The sequence below is a fragment of the Alternaria triticimaculans genome, assembly GCF_023758025.1.
Source record: "Alternaria triticimaculans strain BMP 0046 chromosome Unknown scaffold_1, whole genome shotgun sequence".
Taxonomy (NCBI): Eukaryota; Fungi; Ascomycota; class Dothideomycetes; order Pleosporales; family Pleosporaceae; genus Alternaria; species Alternaria triticimaculans.
The window spans coordinates 4,430,739-4,446,597 of NW_026055958.1; the positions used below are offsets into that span (position 1 = coordinate 4,430,739).

A 15,859-nucleotide genomic window follows, 5' to 3' on the forward strand; every position below is an offset into this window, starting at 1 on the left:
TCGTATATGCACTCCAGGTCTACAGTGCCCGTGGAATGGTGTGATAGTTTGCCGCGCCGGCTGGATCGCTGGGAGCCAGAAGTGTCGAGAAAGCTTAAGACGGAGCTAGAGTCTCGTGTGGTAGTGCTAGTGAAGTGTCTCAACCTCAACCTTCTGCAACATGCGTCTTCTCGATCTCTATTCCGCTAGTCTTTTCTTGTTCGGTGCGGCTTCTGCGTACGGCTATCCAAGCAATTCGTGTGAAGACTTGGCCTTGGTACTGCCCAACCGCACCTTCTTCCCCGCAGCACCGGCATATAACGCATCAATCCAATCATATCCGTTCCTTCAGCTTCGTCTGCGACCATCGTGCATCATTCGCCCAACATCCGTAGAAGATGTAGCAACCGCCATTAAAATTCTGGCATTGAATAACAGCACCAAGTTTGCGGTCAAAGGAGGGGGTCATAACGCGAATGTCGGCTTCAACAATATTGATGATGGCGTCACAATCGACATGCAGAGCATGAACAAGGTCGAAGTCGCGAGAGGAGATCAAGTTGTGAGGGTTGGCGCGGGGGCGCTGTGGCAGGACGTATACGACGAGGCTGAGAAGCGGAAACTGACGGTACTTGGGGGTCGCATTGGAGTCGTCGGAACAGCTGGCTTTCTGACTGGAGGTAAGCTGAGATTCTTGTAACCAATTCGTGGACTTAGGAGACTGACTAACATTGTCCAGGAGGTATATCTTTCTTCAGCCCAGAGCGTGGATGGGCATGTGACGGCGTCGTCAACTTCGAGGTCGTACTCGCAAGCGGGGAGATTGTCAATGCCAACGCTACATCGCATTCTGATCTCTTCGCGGCGCTCAAAGGAGGGCAGCTCAACTTCGGTATCGTCTCGCGCTTTGACTTGGCAGCCTTCCCTGCTGGTCCCATCTATGGTGGAAGAATCGTTTTCGGGCCCAATGCCACGACGCCTTTGCTTTCTGCGTTTACCAATTTCAAGCTCGGGGAGTATGACCCATATGCAGCGGGCTGGGTCACTGTGCGATACAACCATACGGCAGCGACGTTCACTCCAGTGAGCATCATGTGGTACACACGGCCAGCGCAAAGGCCTGGGGCACTGAAGGCGATTTTCGAGACCAAGCCGCAAGTCATAAATGGCATGGTTGAAGCTCCGATCAGTGAGCATACCAGGAATGCATCGAGACAAGTGGCTGCAAACCCTCAGCGCACCATCTGGGCAACGACCTCTTTCGCCGTCTCACCGACGATCATTCATCGCATCCACAGTTTGTGGGAAGAAGTCGTCCCTGAGATTGCAGCACAATACGCCTACGCCAAGCCTCTTGCAGAGATCACATTCCAGGCTCTTCCTGCACCACCTCGCAACGGCACATCACCTAATAGCTTAGGCTTTCAACCAGAAGAGATGCCAGAGAAGGATCTGATTTTCTTGCAGATAATCTTCACCTTTGAAGACGCTGACGCTGCGGATGGATTCGAGGAGGCTTTGAAGGACTTGGTAAAGCTAGTTGAAGGGCTGACGAAGGAAGAGGGTGTTTTCCATCGGTACAAGTATCTGAACTTTGCAGCATCGTTTCAGGATCCGCTGGGCAGCTATGGCGGAGTTGAGTTGAGAAGGATGAGGGAAGTGGCGAGGAAGTACGATCCAACGGGTATTTTCCAGACGCAGGTGCCGGGAGGGTTCAAGCTGTTTTGATACATATGGGCGCGAATGTGAGGAGGAGCAACGGGCGTGAAGACATCGCGCGGGCGCGTCGGCGGGGTGGCTGGGACGCGTCCACGGGTGCGGGCGACATCGTCCAAACCCAAACTGGCTAGTGCAGGGGTGAGTCCCATCAAACCTACCTAGGTACGCAACCACGACCGCCGTCATTTCGTTAGAAACTTGCGTCCAATACATCGAATGCGTTGCCCGTTGCTATGAGCTCTACGCGATGTATCAGTGTCATTAAAGATAGAAAGTTCCAAAGAAGGTGGGTGTCAAGGCGTTCCGCTGAGCCGCCCGCGATGCTGGCGATTTGAATGCAAATGAGTACGTGTAACTGCTCCTGTGCTCTGGATTCGCAAGGCGATGGTTGATTGAAACCGCACAAGGACGACCTTTGTCAATGATCGCGACTAGTATCGCTTCCAGCCTTACTTTATTACCATATTGAACGCTTTCCCGAGGCCCTCAGATGGTATGGTGGACATTACGAACGACACGTTCTCGCAACTCTTGATACCACTTGCAGGATCGCTGACAACCTACTGCTGTCTGCCTGTCTAAAGTGATCGGATCGAGAGAAAATGGAGACAGTGAAGGGCCCATGGAAGTGGCGGCTCGCATTCACTGTCATGGGAATCGCCTAGCAAATTCTCTCACTGAAAGTACTCTGTAGCACGGCCACAACATCCATACAACTCTCGGGAAAGCATTTGCCATCAGCAGCCGTGTTGCAAGTCGCAAGTTCTTCCTCTCGTCACATTAACCCGGCTGTAGGTGAAGTCAACACGTCAATAACTACCTCACAAAACCCGCAAGATATCAACGGCCACTCGCAACCCTCGACCAACACTTCCGTACCTCGACTCCGCCAACCGCATACCGAGTTCCGGCAGTTTACTACACCAACACGGCGCACATTCCCCTCGTCAAGATGGATCCTGTGACCATTGTCCTTTGGGTGTTCGTAGCCCTGCTGGAGATTTGGCTGGTCTTTGCACTCGTCTACGCCGGGCTGCAGAGATACGATGGACGGAACTTCTTCGAACGATTCGTGGCCGCTTTGCTATTCCGGTTGTAGACGACGGAGTGGAACGAGGGTGACGCATGAAGCTGAGCGAAAGAGACTCTTGGAGAAGACGGGATATTACTGGAATTGAAGTGGAATTATCGTAATGTCACGGAGGATACATATCAACGGGACGCCACGCAGCGTGGTCAGATCTAAGCTGGATGTGAAGTAATTCTATATTTGTCACATGTCCCTACAACTGCAGTTCGTTCACCATTTCCTCCCCTGCCAACCCCGCGAGCAAATTCTTAACACTCTCTGTAGCCATCTGTACCCGTGTCTCAATCGTAGCGCTCCCAATATGCGGAACAAGCACAGCTCTTGGCTGCTTCAAGATCGGGTGATCAGCCGTGATGTTGGGTTCATTCTCAATCACGTCCAACCCAGCACCGAATATCTGCTCTTGATCCAGCGCCGTCACCAGTGCATCAGTGTCGATGATGGGGCCTCGCGCGATGTTGACGATAACGGCGAGCTTCTTCATCTTAGAGAAGAAGTCTGTGCTTACAAGATGCTTGGTTTCGGGCGTGAGGGCGCATCCAACAACGACTACATCGCTCTCTTGTGCGAGCTGGTCTGTGCTGTTTGCTGGCTCGATGGGGATAGTAGCGTTCTTGATCAGGCCGAAGTGGTCCTCTTTGACGGGCTTGCCAGGCTTGGACCTGAGATAGATGACCTTTTTGATGCCGAATGGTAATAGTCTTAGCAACGAAGCCTGCGCAATCCTTCCGAACCCCAAGAACCCGATAGTTGATCCTCGGATCTGAGGGCCAGTCATGAGCAGTGGATGCCATGGCATCTGAGGCCATTCGCCCTTTGCGACTTTCGTCATCGATTCTCCACCTCTTCTTTGGGCCATGAGAATGAGCATGATGGTGAGGTCTGCTACGGCATCGGTGAGACATGTTGGCGTGTAGCCGAGACGTACGTTGCGTTTCTTCAGCGCATTTCGGTCAACGTGGTCGGTTCCGACGGAGAATGAAGCGATGGCTTTTAGTTGCGATCCGGCTGCTTCTAATAGCTCTTCATCGACTTTGTCTGTGAGCATGACTAGGATTCCGGTTGCACCTTTGGCATTTTCGAGAAGCCATGGGCGCGGACATGGCTGCATGCACATCGTCAGCAACCCGTCTTTATCGCCAGTGACCGACACTCACCTTTTCGGATTGCCATTGCACGACTTCCAATTCTTCTTTCTTTGCATCGAGCAATCTTTGCGCCTCATCAATCAACTGTCGCGTTACAACGACCTTGGTCTTCGCCATGTTGGTGTTGATTCGTGCAGCTGAGGGGTCACCGCGATCGGCGTTGGGCGGGGTAGAGCTCGACTTCGTCGCAGTAGCACCGTCACGAGGATTTGGCGAGATGTGCTGAGAAACTTGCGATAGTCTTTGCATTGGAGTTGGATATGTGTCAGGCCGTTACTGTCTCAAAGAGTCCATCTTTAGAAGTTTGCTGCCGGACATCATTGGCCCGAAGCATCCGCCAATAAGCGTTGAAGTCAGAAAAGCGAATCCACCCTCGGATGAGTTATCTCCTTCCTTTCCAAAGCTATCGTGTACCGGAAAATGGAGAGTCCCTTATCAGAAGTCGTGGAATCCAGAACGTCGAATTGGGCATCTTTGAAGCAACGCCCGTCGCTGCCCACGTATCGCGCTGGGAAGTGACGCTCCCAAAGTAGCAGGTACAGCCGATGCGCGCCCCACTCCCACCATTTCACCTCCTCTCCATCTCTATCTTCGTTGTCAAGTCTCTTTTCCAGCGCTGTAACGATTCATGATATTTGACGAAAAATAATTCCTTGGAAATTCATTGAGCCCAGAGAAAGGTACCACCAACACGAAGTAGCCATGGAGGAACGAGCGCGCATCCCCGTCGCGCCACCCATCGCGAATCCACTGCCTTCGTACTGGCACGACCCCAAGTCCCATCTCGCAAATGTCACTGAGCCAAAAGCTACAACGTCCACACAGACCTACGACTATGTCGTCATCGGATCCGGCATCTCAGGCACAATGACCGCCTACAACATCCTCAACACCTGGCCTGACACGCGCGTGGTGATGTTGGAAGCACGTGAAGTCTGCTCAGGCGCTACGGGTCGCAACGGCGGACATACCAAAGCGGCAAGCTACCGCAGTTACACACATCATGTGCAAGAGCTTGGCAAAGAAGAGGCATTGAAGATCGCAAGGCTGGAGTATGCCAACATTGTTGAGACGCATCGTATGGCGGAGGAATTGGGCTTGAGCTGTGAGAGTAAATTGTGTAACACGGTCGATCTTATCTACGATAAGCCTACCTTTGAAGCGGGCAAAATGGCTATTCAGATGCTGCGAATTGATGCAGAGGAGAAAGAGAAGGAAGTGGGAAATGCTGCATGGTACGAGATCCATGAAGCTATCGCGAGCATACAAGACAAGTTCTCTGTTGCAGCGGAAAACAGTAATCCGACAATTGAAACGAAAGAGAAGCTGGCGGGCGCCTTCGAATACCTAGCCGGCAGAATCCACGCATATCGTTTTACGACCGGTTTGTTGGCGGAGTGTGTCAAGAAAGGGCTACAGCTATGCACGAATACGCCTGTCCACGACATCCGTCCCTCGGCGAGATCGGAAGGCGAGAGTGGTAACCGCTGGGATGTGTGTACCCACGAAAGTATCATCACGTCCAAGAACGTCATCATCGCAACTAACGGCTACACACCCTACATCATGAAAGAGCTGCAAGGAGCCATCGTGCCAATGCGTGGGCAAATCACCGCGCAACGACCAGGAACCTCGACGAAGCTGCCAAGCCCGTTACCAACAACATACTCATTCATCTACCGCGATGGCTACGAGTACATGATTCCTCGGCCCTTGCCAGACGGAAGACAGCACATTGTCATTGGTGGTGGGTTGGGCCGTCTCCCTCATGCCGGTCCGAGCGAGTACGGAACGGTTGACGATAGTACCTTGAACCCAGAGATCTCCAAGTATCTCAACGAGAGCTTGACTGGGTATTTTGGCGCCGAAAACTGGGGTGAGACGTCTAAAGAAGAGGCATCGCGCCGCGTGGTACAAGAGTGGACAGGAATTATGGGCGCGACGGCTGACGGACGGCCGTTTGTGGGTGAGGTGCCAGGTAAAGAGGGCTTGTGGATATCCGCGGGGTTCAATGGCCACGGTATGGTGTTGTGTTTAAAGTCTGCGGAGGCGTTGGTGAAGATGATGGAAGCTGGAAGTATGAACGGGAAACCAGAGTGGTTCCCCGAAAGCTTTTTGATGACACGAGAACGATTGGAGAAGTGCAGTTTTCGTGGTCGCACTGATATGCAGGTATCTGAATGATCAATCTGACAATCATCCATTACCAGACACTCTGATTTTTCTACAACATACCCAACGATAGTGCAGAGATAGTGTTCTGTTGTGCGATGACACCTCAACGTAACACAGCTGTTGGTAACACACTTCTTTTTCTCTTACGATCTTTCCAGTCCTCCCTTGCCTGTGCGGGTAGGTAACAGCAAATGCAGAAGACTAAACCCCATGCAGCCCCAATCAAGTGTGCCACAGCATAAGCTTTCGGCCTCGATCGCTTCAAGATGTCTTTTCTTTGTGTATGTCCAGGTCGTTCCCGCCGGAACCATTGGCACTCTGGACCTAGAGTTCCTTTCAGCTCTTTCACCCATTCTTTCTCAGTATAGAACATGTCGCGTTCTCCATCTAAGCATCCATACGTCGTGTATTCCGGCCGAACCGAGCTGTGAACTTGTCCCGGACGCCTGGTGGCTATCGTAAAGTACACTTTTGCACCCCGTTTCTCGGCTTCAATAATCCAAGGACGCATTATTTGACAGATCTTGTGTATTTTCCGTGCCACACGAGGTATGGCTCTGGCTTTGAAGATGGAGATGCCTAGCTCGGTGCGGAAGGTGATGTCGAGTCGCAAGTTTGGGGCCCAGCGGCAGTCCGAAAGGGCTTTCAAATCGGATGCGAGTGTTTTGACGCTCACAGAGTCGTAGCTTCCCTTATCCAATGATCCCTTGATAGTTAAATTAGGAAGCTTCGCATCGCGTGGGGTACGTCCCGCTCCGAACATATCCGCGCTGAGAAATGCTGGGAGCTTGGTCGGCGTACTGATCTTGAAGTGCGGGTACTTTTCGTAGAGTATGTCAATCATTTCCGCTGCGAAAGGTTGGTAAAAGAGCGAAATCCAGGGCGGCTCCCAACGCTTAGGTGAGCTGTTCTCTTCCCGGTCTAATCTGTTATCCCCGTAAAAGCGGCCGGGGAATTCTTTGAATTCCTTGAATTCATTGCGGAACTGCTGGACGTAGATTGTTTCTCGATAGTCTTGCGTGAGAATGCTAGACAATATCATGTCGCGTATCTCGCGTGGCAGGCGCGTATACGCGGCTTTGGTGATGCTGTGCAGCCTGCGCATTGTCAGCAGTTGTTGGTGAGGGTGGCTCCAGGGGCACATACCCATGATAATCTTGTGTCACCTGTGCATTAATCAACATATTGAAGCAGGATACAAATGTGACATGAACGACAGCAGCAGCTCAAGAGACTTCGAAAGACAAAGGAGGTAGATATGGTGCCTAGGCACGGCTTCGGGGGGGAGGGTGGCTGGATGCCTGATCGGTGGCGCAGCAATGCAAAACCGGCAGCGATGGCCGGTTCGATGTATGGAATGCAGGTATTGTAATTACTTTCTGAGCTAATCGAAGGCAGCTACTGTGTTTGCGAATACCAGCATAGAAGTTCTTGTTGACATGGTATCGAATGTCAGCTGCGACAGATGGCCTATCGAGTTTTTGAGTATACAGCTGAATGGAAGATGCAACAATTGAAGCTCGAACATGACTGAATAGGAATCGGAGTGGTGACTTCAGAGAGGTTTTCTCGATGTACACTTGGGATGGGAGTGAATGCTGGAGGTCTGTAGGAATCCAAGCTTGGTCGAGTTGATGGTGCCCCACTTGGCGCGAAACGTCATCAGTGGCAGTGGAACATTCCAAGCCACGAGCCACTGCGCGGCATTCACGAGCCCAGAGCTTCAACAACCGCGACTGCCTTCTACAATCACCAACAAGTCGCACACCACTCTCCTTATACACAGAACAATAGCCAATATGTCGGAGAAAACTAGCACGGAAAAGGTAAGCGAAAAAGAGACGAACGAGGACGGGAGCCCCCACTAATAGCTGCAGCCTCCAGAGAGCCCAACTACGGCGCGTGAGCTCGACTTTGACGATGATAACGATGGCCCGGCATCTGCGACCCAAGACAATGCTACTTCACCCTCACCAGCCTCCAAGTCTCCCAAGCCTGGCGTGCGCTTCAACGAGGAGGCCACCGAGATCCCACCCCAGAAGCCCCCGCGACCAGTCGACCCCCAGGTGCAGGCGCAGAACACGCTGATTGAGGCTTTCCCCGACGTCGACCCCAATGTCGTCAAGGCGGTCCTGGTGGCCAGCGGAGGCAAGGTCGAGCCTGCCTTCAACGCGCTGCTGAGTATGTGGCTGCCTATTTGGTTTATTGTTGTGAGGGGTATAGCTAACCAGCGCAGGCATGTCGGATCCCAACTTCAAGGCCGAGGAGGCTCCTCCGCCCCAACCGCCGCGCCCGCAGCCCCGTAGTCAGCTCGAGCAGGACGAAATATATGCGCGACAACTGGCTCAGCACTACCAAAGTCAAGGCGGTCCAGAGGGCCAGGGCGGTTACGGATCGCGTGGCCAGGGGCAGCGACAACGGCCTGGTGAGCCCGAGCGGGAGCACAGCTTCTTCGATGGTACGATCACGCGACGTCAACATATGTGTAGCTACTAACACTTACGCAGACGACCTCCCCGAGATCCGCAAGAACATCGAGCAGGGCTTCGAGGAAACAAAGCAGACCGTCACAAAGTGGATCAGTAACTTCACGAAGAAACTCGACAGCGGCGAGATGGAAGAGTATGACAGATACGGCAACGTCCAGTACACCGGAAGGCAACCACCACCACAACAGAGGCAGAACTTTGGCCCGTCGCAGTCAGACCAGATGCATGGCATTCGCAAGTCAGCGGAGCAGCGACGGTCGGCAGACCACAACCGCTACGATGCTGACAACCGAGTCATTGGCGACGACTTTGCAAAGCTCGAGTTGAGAGATAACGAGGGTATGTTAGAAGTACGGTGTGCGTGTAATAGCTGCTAATAACACACAGGCCCTGGCCCGCGATCGTCAAGTCGCCCGCATGCCAACCCCGACCTCTTCAAGCCCACGCCCGTCTCTCCGCCCCAGAGCGGACCCGTTGACGAGGTCGATGCCCTGTACCGCAACCCATCGCCGAACAACCAGGGCAGCCAGGGTAAATCGAGCGGCAAGAAATGGCAGCCTCTCACCTCAGTCGCTCCAAACCCAGAGCCCGATGACCATGACCCCTTTAGCCTTGGCGACAGCGACGATGAGGAGAAGGACGTCAAGAAGCAGGACACAAACCCTGAAGATACCGAGCGGCTAAAGAACGCTGCTCAAAATAGCGAGGGCCCAGCCTCCGGCAAGCTCAAGCCTGCGGAACGAAGTGGCAGCGTCAGTCAGAAGGACGCTACCATGGAGGCATTATTGAAGGAAGCCAAATAAGAAGTCCCCTTCAATCGCCTGATGGCTATGGGATGCGCAATACGCCCTGAGCATGGAAGCTTGGCATTGCCGTTGTCCGTTGCGAATCAGTAGGTAGGATGAAAATTAACTTCACTTGTTCTATCGACCACATATGCTTGTTGCAGTAACTTTCCTAGTCATATTTCTGCACACCTATCGCTCTCAGAAAAACCAGGACATCCGGTGAGGTGGGAATTCTGTTCTTCGTTTGGCCAAATCAAGATCTGTGGCGGACCGAGATGCGTCTATGCGAACGCCTCCTCGATACGACCCTGCCGCCGTGCGCGAAAGTCCCCAAGGAGTTGCGCGCGCCCACTCACGTGTGTTCCAAGCTGAGGTAAGCGTTCGTGTTATGCCGGGTTCATGGGTTCAGAGGTCAGATACACCGCCCCTGGATTCGCGACATGAGTGCTAGATACTATCAGGTGCATTGCGACATTCTCTGTTGGTATATTGCGTTCAGCCATGAGGCGCCGGGCGACTTTTTTGTGCTGGGCTGATCACGTTAATCGATCCGAGGTGTTTGATTGTACCGAGCGATCTTCCCTCAGCCCTACCGCCAGCAGTCAACCCAGCTGCGACTAACCATCACGAGCAATTCCTAGGGATGGGTTTGATTAGATTCCGTCAGTCAGTTTCCCATATGAACAGTATTGCTGTTGGATAACATTCGTATCGAGTTCGGGTCCAAAACACTGCCACCGGAGGCTTCCCTCGCATATGTCATAGCCCAATGGTACGTCAACAGGCACCAGAGTCACAGCATACACTCTGGGATATATACTGCTTAGCAATACCTATGGCGATGTTAAGCTTCGTAACATGAAGGCATTGGCTGAGAGACTTGAGAGGCTGGATCACGGACCCCCTTGTCAGCTGAAATGTACGTCAGATCTGACCACCAACCGCTCACAGCAGCCAAACTCAGCCTCTCCGCAGCGCGTCGGTAAGCAACTTCACTCGTCACAAGTAGTTCGCGCCAAGTGTAATCCTCCCGCCAGTGGCTGCATGGCGCGAGAACTTCATTGACTCTTGGCAGTATCTCTACTCCACGACAATGGTCCCTCGCATCGGTTTGTAACGGCGTGGCTCAGTGTCTGCCTTCTCGTCTGCCTGAATGTAGCCAGGTTCCTATCGTGGAGGGTGTTCACCTGATGGTCAGCTGGGTTATTTTGGGAGAAGAAGAAAATAACCCAGGTATGGACAGATCTCGCGGGCGATGAGGGGGCCTGGGGTCGTTGGGTATAAAGTATCAGGGCTCATGTCATATTCGTCACAACTACAACTTCACCAATTTCCATATCCTCCTACACCAACATATTCATCATGACGACCTTCATTCCCGTTAAGCTTCCGCAGCAGGTTGAAGACGAGGCAGACAACCAGAACTACATCCTCTACTGGAACCATGTCGGCTTGGATCTCAACCGCGTTACACACACCTTCGATGGCCCCCAAACTGGACCTCCAATCTCCGCCAGAGCTCTAGGCATGCTCCAGCTGGCTGTACACGACACCTACTTCGTCATCAAACCTTCTTCCGACTTCAAGACTTTCCTGTCCCTCGACGCTGAAGATGAGAAGTACCGCCTGCCCGATCCAGCTGGCGCAGACAATGCTCAGCAGGCGGTAGCAGGAGCAGCTTTCACGATGCTGTCCATGCTGTACATGAGGCCTGCTGTGACTCCTGTTCCCGCTTCCATTGCCAACAGCACCTACGATCAGCTCGAGTACATCATCCAGCAGTCGATCACCAACGCACCAGGGGGCGTCGATCCGGCTTCTCCCAGTTTCACCTTCGGTAAGGCAGTAGCTATGAAGTTCTTTGAGCTGCTTTTCCACCCTGAAGGTGCCAGTCAACAAGGCTACCATCCCACCGTCGGTCCTTACAAGTTCGACGATGAGCCCACGCACCCTGTTGACCTCGTCCCCCAGGATGCCAACGACCCCAATGGTCCAAAGGTCCCCAGACGCCAGTACCACGGTCCCTTCTATGGCACGAGGGCCAAGCGCTTCGCGACTCAGAGCGAGCACATCCTTGCTGACCCACCAGCCATCCGCTCCATGTCTGACGAGCAGGCGGAATACGATGATGCTCTCCGCGAAGTGTACACCATGGGCGGAGCACCTGCCCTCAACACCACCAAGCGCACTCCTCACCAGACTGTCCAAGGTATGACGTGGGCCTACGACGGCTCAAAGTTGATCGGCACCCCACCCAGACTGTACAACCAGATCGTCCGCAAGATTGCCGTTCGATACAAGAAGGATCCCGAGTCCCTGACCAGCGAAGTCAACAACGCTGACTTTGCTCGTCTCCTCGCGCTTGTCAACGTAGCCCTGGCCGACGCAGGCGTCTTCTCCTGGAAGGAGAAATGGGAATTTGAGTTCTGGCGCCCGCTCTCCGGTGTCCGCGACGATATTCTTCGTGACCCTACGCGTGTAGACCGTGGCGACCCATTCTGGCTGACGCTTGGTGCCCCAGCTACAAACTCAGATGCCCTTCCCTTCAAGCCGCCCTTCCCCGCCTACCCCTCTGGCCACGCCACATTCGGCGGTGCCGCCTTCCAGATGGTGCGCAGGTACTACAACGGCCGCATCGGAAGCTGGCAGGACGACGCGCCCGACAACATCGCCATCGACTTTGTATCCGACGAACTCAACGGCATCAGCCGAGATCTCCGCCAACCCTACATGCTCGAACGCGAGATCACGGATCAGCCCGGTACCGTGCGCACCCGTGTCCCCCGCCAGTTCACTTCGTGCTGGGAGATGATGTTTGAAAACGCCATCTCGCGCATCTTCCTCGGTGTGCACTGGCGCTTCGACGCCGCGGCCGCAAAGGACATCTTGGTGCCTACCACGAAGAAAGATATCTACGCCGTCGACGACGCGGGCGCTGCTCTGTTCAAGAACCCAGAGGATATCAGGTACAAGACCAGGGGTACGAGGCAGGGTATCGAGGGCGACTACCCCATCGGTGGTGTGCCTCTGGGGATGGAGATTGCGAATGAGATCTTCGCCAACGGACTCAAGCCTACGCCGCCCAACTTGCAGCCCATGGTGCCGCAGATGCCGCAGCCGCCGCAGGATCAAAACCCGGTGCCGGAGGAACCGCCCAGGAAGAGGAAGGGGTTGGCGGAGGCGAAGAATGAGGATCAGGTTCCTATGATGGATGTGGAGCCCTAGATGGAGACATGTGGGTGTGTGGAGATTGGGAGCGTTCTCGTTAGTTCAGAACTTCAGTCCTTTCCTGTATGGCACAATAGTATCGGAGATAGATGTAGATTGCAAAATACACATATTGTTTTACTATCATGGTGGTGCTGCACCGGTTGCTCAAAGCTTGATGTCGTGAGAGAAGAGAGGAGGCTGGGACGTGTAGACGGCCCTGCCTGGAGGACTCTGATAGGCTGCACAGGGCCGATCCTGGCCCTATCTGCCAAGACTGCCGCGATCTACAGATGCTGCAGAACCTTCCCGATCGGGTAGCTAGCCCTACCTGGCCAATCAGCTTCCTGCCCACGGGGACAGCAGACCCACAGAGCCCTCCCCGCCGCAATCAACAGCCTTTGTAGAACTTTCCTAATCGGGTGTCTGGCACTGTCTGGCCAATCAAGCCCCGTTCCACAGGAGCAGCGACCCACAGTGCCCTCCCCACCGCAATCCACGGTTTTTGAAAAGACTTCCTAATTGAGTAGCTGGCCCTACAGACAGAGCCCTGGTTGGTCCGGCAGGGACAGAGCCCTTCCTGCTGTGACTGATAGCCAGCCTCAGTCCTTCCTGAAGTTCATGCCGGGCGCGCAAACCTCCGATCGTCGGACCAGGTGCTATGTTCTATTTCTCATAGCAGTGGGATGTTTCCGCCACGCTGCGAGCGTCGCCAGGAAGGCCACACCACTGATAACCGCACAAGCTACAAGTGTCTCGTTGAAAGCATCTGAGTATGTCTGGCGAATAGCGAAAACTTTGTTGGGAGGAAGGGTCCGCATAGACTCAGCAAGTGACTCCAACTGTGCGCCCTCTACAATCAGCGAATCGAGAAGCTCTTGACGCTCTTTGATGCCCAGGATAGCTGTTGACGCTGCAATACCAACGCTACCCCCTAGCACACGCACTTGCGCCATCAGGCCTTGTGCGACTGCGGTGTCGCGTGGCTCCGATTCAATGCCAGCTAGTAGAGTCGAATTGCTGACTGTCAATCCGAAGCCCAATCCGACAAAAACCTGTAGACCATAGGCTCGAGCTTGCGGGGCGAAAGTGTTGTCGAGTGTAGACAAGGTTGCGGTTCCAATAAGCATGAGGGCAGCACCAACAACGTTGACCGCAAACGTGTTGTTCTTCTTACTCGACGCTGCTCCAGCGAGAGTCGATCCGATGGCAGAAGAACCAAGCATTGGTAGCAAAGCAACACCCGACCCAAGAGCACTCTTCCCGTTAACGACCTGGAACCGCGTTGGCAGCGAGTATATGATGACAAAGTAAGGGAAGCCTATCAACAATGTCGTGGCGAGTGCTGACATGTAGACTCGGTTCTTGGCTAGTCGCATTGGGAAGAGCGCAGCAATCGCGTCAGGCCAACGTCTTGCAATGAACCACTCCCAGACGAAGAGCGCAGCGAAGCAGAGCACACCAACGACGAGCGGAGCAACGAAGAGGGCAGACGACCAGATGGAGCTGTTCATGAGGATGTGGATGCCGGCTTGCTGGAATGCAATGACGAAGGGCACGGAAGCAGCGACCAAGAGAAGGAAGCCTAGGAAGTCGATCTGTTTGAATCTGCGACGACTGACGCCGCGGATGAGGGCGTCGTTGGACCAAACCAGTACGAAAAGGATCAACGGAATGATTCCGATCGGGGCATTGATCCAGAAAATCCATCGCCAGGATGTGTAACTGGTAATGACACCGCCCAGCACTGGCCCCAGGATTCCCGACATCGCGATAATGGCTCCTGCCATTGCGCCCAACATACCGATCACGCGCGGCGGGCTGATCTCGCCCAGTATGACGAAGCCCACTGAATACAAGCCTGAGCCACCAACTCCCTGTAGCGCACGCATAGCAATGAGCTGTTCGAGGGATTGAGCGAAGCCACAGCCGACTGAAAAGGCGAGAAAGATGACATAGGCGGCGAGGTAGGCGTTGCGGCGACCGATTACATCGGAGAGGCTTGCGAAGATGGCGGTGCAGCCAATGTAGGCGAGTGTGTAGGACAATGCGATCCAATTCACCTTGGATAAGGACTGGAAGTCTACCCCGATTGTGTATATAGCAGTTGCGATGATTGAGGTATCCAGGAACGATAGGAAGAGGCCGATACATATACTACGCGGTGCGCATTAGCTAATTGATCATACTGGTTTTCGCGGTACCTTTACCTGATATACAAACACACCAACTTCCATGTTGCAATTCCAGGCGCTGTAGTAGGACTGGAGGTGGTCTCGGGTCCAATAGTCGACTGAGCCCGCTTTTCTTCATCGTCGGTGATGTTGAGGGGTTCCAGAGCCATTGGCGTACTGGAGGGTTTCTCGACGTCCATGTTGGTGTGTCTGGGTAGTTCGCGACGAAGGTTGTGGGGTAAGTAGTCGCGTGAACTAGGCGAGTTTGCTGTTTACGTTCCTCGACGTGGAAGGGGGACAAAGGTCAGGCGCGTCCTAGCACGGGATAACCAAACGCAGAAGTGACGATACACCCGCCCTCTTATGCTGTTCACTTCATCATATTCCCTTCTTGATTCTCTATTTTAGTGCGTGAAGCGACTCGAGGTGAATGCATTCTGTGCCGCGTGGTAGCATTGCTGCGCCAACGCCGAGGTATGTTAACGATGCTTACGGCCGTTGTCGTTTGGATGAGAGATCTTGCAGGGTCGTCATTTACCCGCAGCCGATCTGGCCAAAGTTGGGGCGTACGCCTTGCATTCAACGTTTTCCCGTACGTCGCTTATGGCTTCCTAACTGGCTCTTTACTGTCGCACAGCTTACATTGTAGCAACCATGAAAAGCAACTAATGCGCCAGTAATCTTTTGGTGGTCAGAGAGGTGACGCTTGCATGTCTAATTCGATTCGGCTCGCTCAGAACTTCCAGATTCCTACAAGAGCGTTTTGGCGGGGTAGCGGTGGTGGTGATTTGTTGTTCGGATTCCGAAATGGTGGTTCGACTTGTCAACGCGCGCGCCAGGACGAAGCACATGACAGCGTCTCGACATTTTACTGTGCGAGCTAGCATTGCTTTTCTGGTAAATACGAACATTCCTGTACGTTCAAAATTGTCTGATAGCGGCCTGTCAGGCCGTACGAATGGAGAGACAGTGTATTGTTCGCGCGATTTAGTCGTCAACGCTCTTCTTCCCGCCTCCACTTCAAATATGGTATCAGCTCTGCAGAGGTAGGGGTACGAAGTCAGTATATGTCTCACATGCACTTCGTACA

The 15,859-nt window shown here is 53.6% G+C and overlaps 6 protein-coding genes across 6 annotated transcripts; 4 read left to right on the top strand and 2 right to left on the bottom strand.

The window, feature by feature from the left end:
• Nucleotides 1–160: 160 nt before the first annotated feature.
• J4E78_001465 (uncharacterized protein) lies at nt 161–1,707 on the top strand (the record flags this gene model as incomplete). The annotated part of the gene is made up of 2 exons (XM_049362124.1): nt 161–659; nt 719–1,707. The coding sequence occupies 2 exons, from the start codon at nt 161–163 to the stop codon at nt 1,705–1,707; spliced, it is 1,488 nt and encodes a 495-aa protein (XP_049227407.1).
• A 1,274-nt stretch (nt 1,708–2,981) lies between these two features.
• J4E78_001466 (uncharacterized protein) lies at nt 2,982–4,185 on the bottom strand (the record flags this gene model as incomplete). The annotated part of the gene is made up of 2 exons (XM_049362125.1): nt 2,982–3,893; nt 3,946–4,185. 2 exons carry the CDS (start codon nt 4,183–4,185, stop codon nt 2,982–2,984), a joined length of 1,152 nt encoding a protein of 383 aa, XP_049227408.1.
• A 453-nt stretch (nt 4,186–4,638) lies between these two features.
• J4E78_001467 (uncharacterized protein) lies at nt 4,639–6,120 on the top strand (the record flags this gene model as incomplete). The annotated part of the gene is made up of 1 exon (XM_049362126.1): nt 4,639–6,120. The coding sequence occupies one exon, from the start codon at nt 4,639–4,641 to the stop codon at nt 6,118–6,120; it is 1,482 nt and encodes a 493-aa protein (XP_049227409.1).
• A 1,790-nt stretch (nt 6,121–7,910) lies between these two features.
• J4E78_001468 (uncharacterized protein) lies at nt 7,911–9,403 on the top strand (the record flags this gene model as incomplete). Its single annotated transcript, XM_049362127.1, has 5 exons — nt 7,911–7,937; nt 7,989–8,292; nt 8,348–8,569; nt 8,619–8,939; nt 8,988–9,403. The coding sequence occupies 5 exons, from the start codon at nt 7,911–7,913 to the stop codon at nt 9,401–9,403; spliced, it is 1,290 nt and encodes a 429-aa protein (XP_049227410.1).
• A 1,347-nt stretch (nt 9,404–10,750) lies between these two features.
• On the top strand, nt 10,751–12,613 carry J4E78_001469 (uncharacterized protein; the record flags this gene model as incomplete). Its single annotated transcript, XM_049362128.1, has 1 exon — nt 10,751–12,613. The coding sequence occupies one exon, from the start codon at nt 10,751–10,753 to the stop codon at nt 12,611–12,613; it is 1,863 nt and encodes a 620-aa protein (XP_049227411.1).
• A 641-nt stretch (nt 12,614–13,254) lies between these two features.
• Nucleotides 13,255–14,969, bottom strand: J4E78_001470 (uncharacterized protein; the record flags this gene model as incomplete). The annotated part of the gene is made up of 2 exons (XM_049362129.1): nt 13,255–14,752; nt 14,806–14,969. The coding sequence occupies 2 exons, from the start codon at nt 14,967–14,969 to the stop codon at nt 13,255–13,257; spliced, it is 1,662 nt and encodes a 553-aa protein (XP_049227412.1).
• Nucleotides 14,970–15,859: the final 890 nt, after the last annotated feature.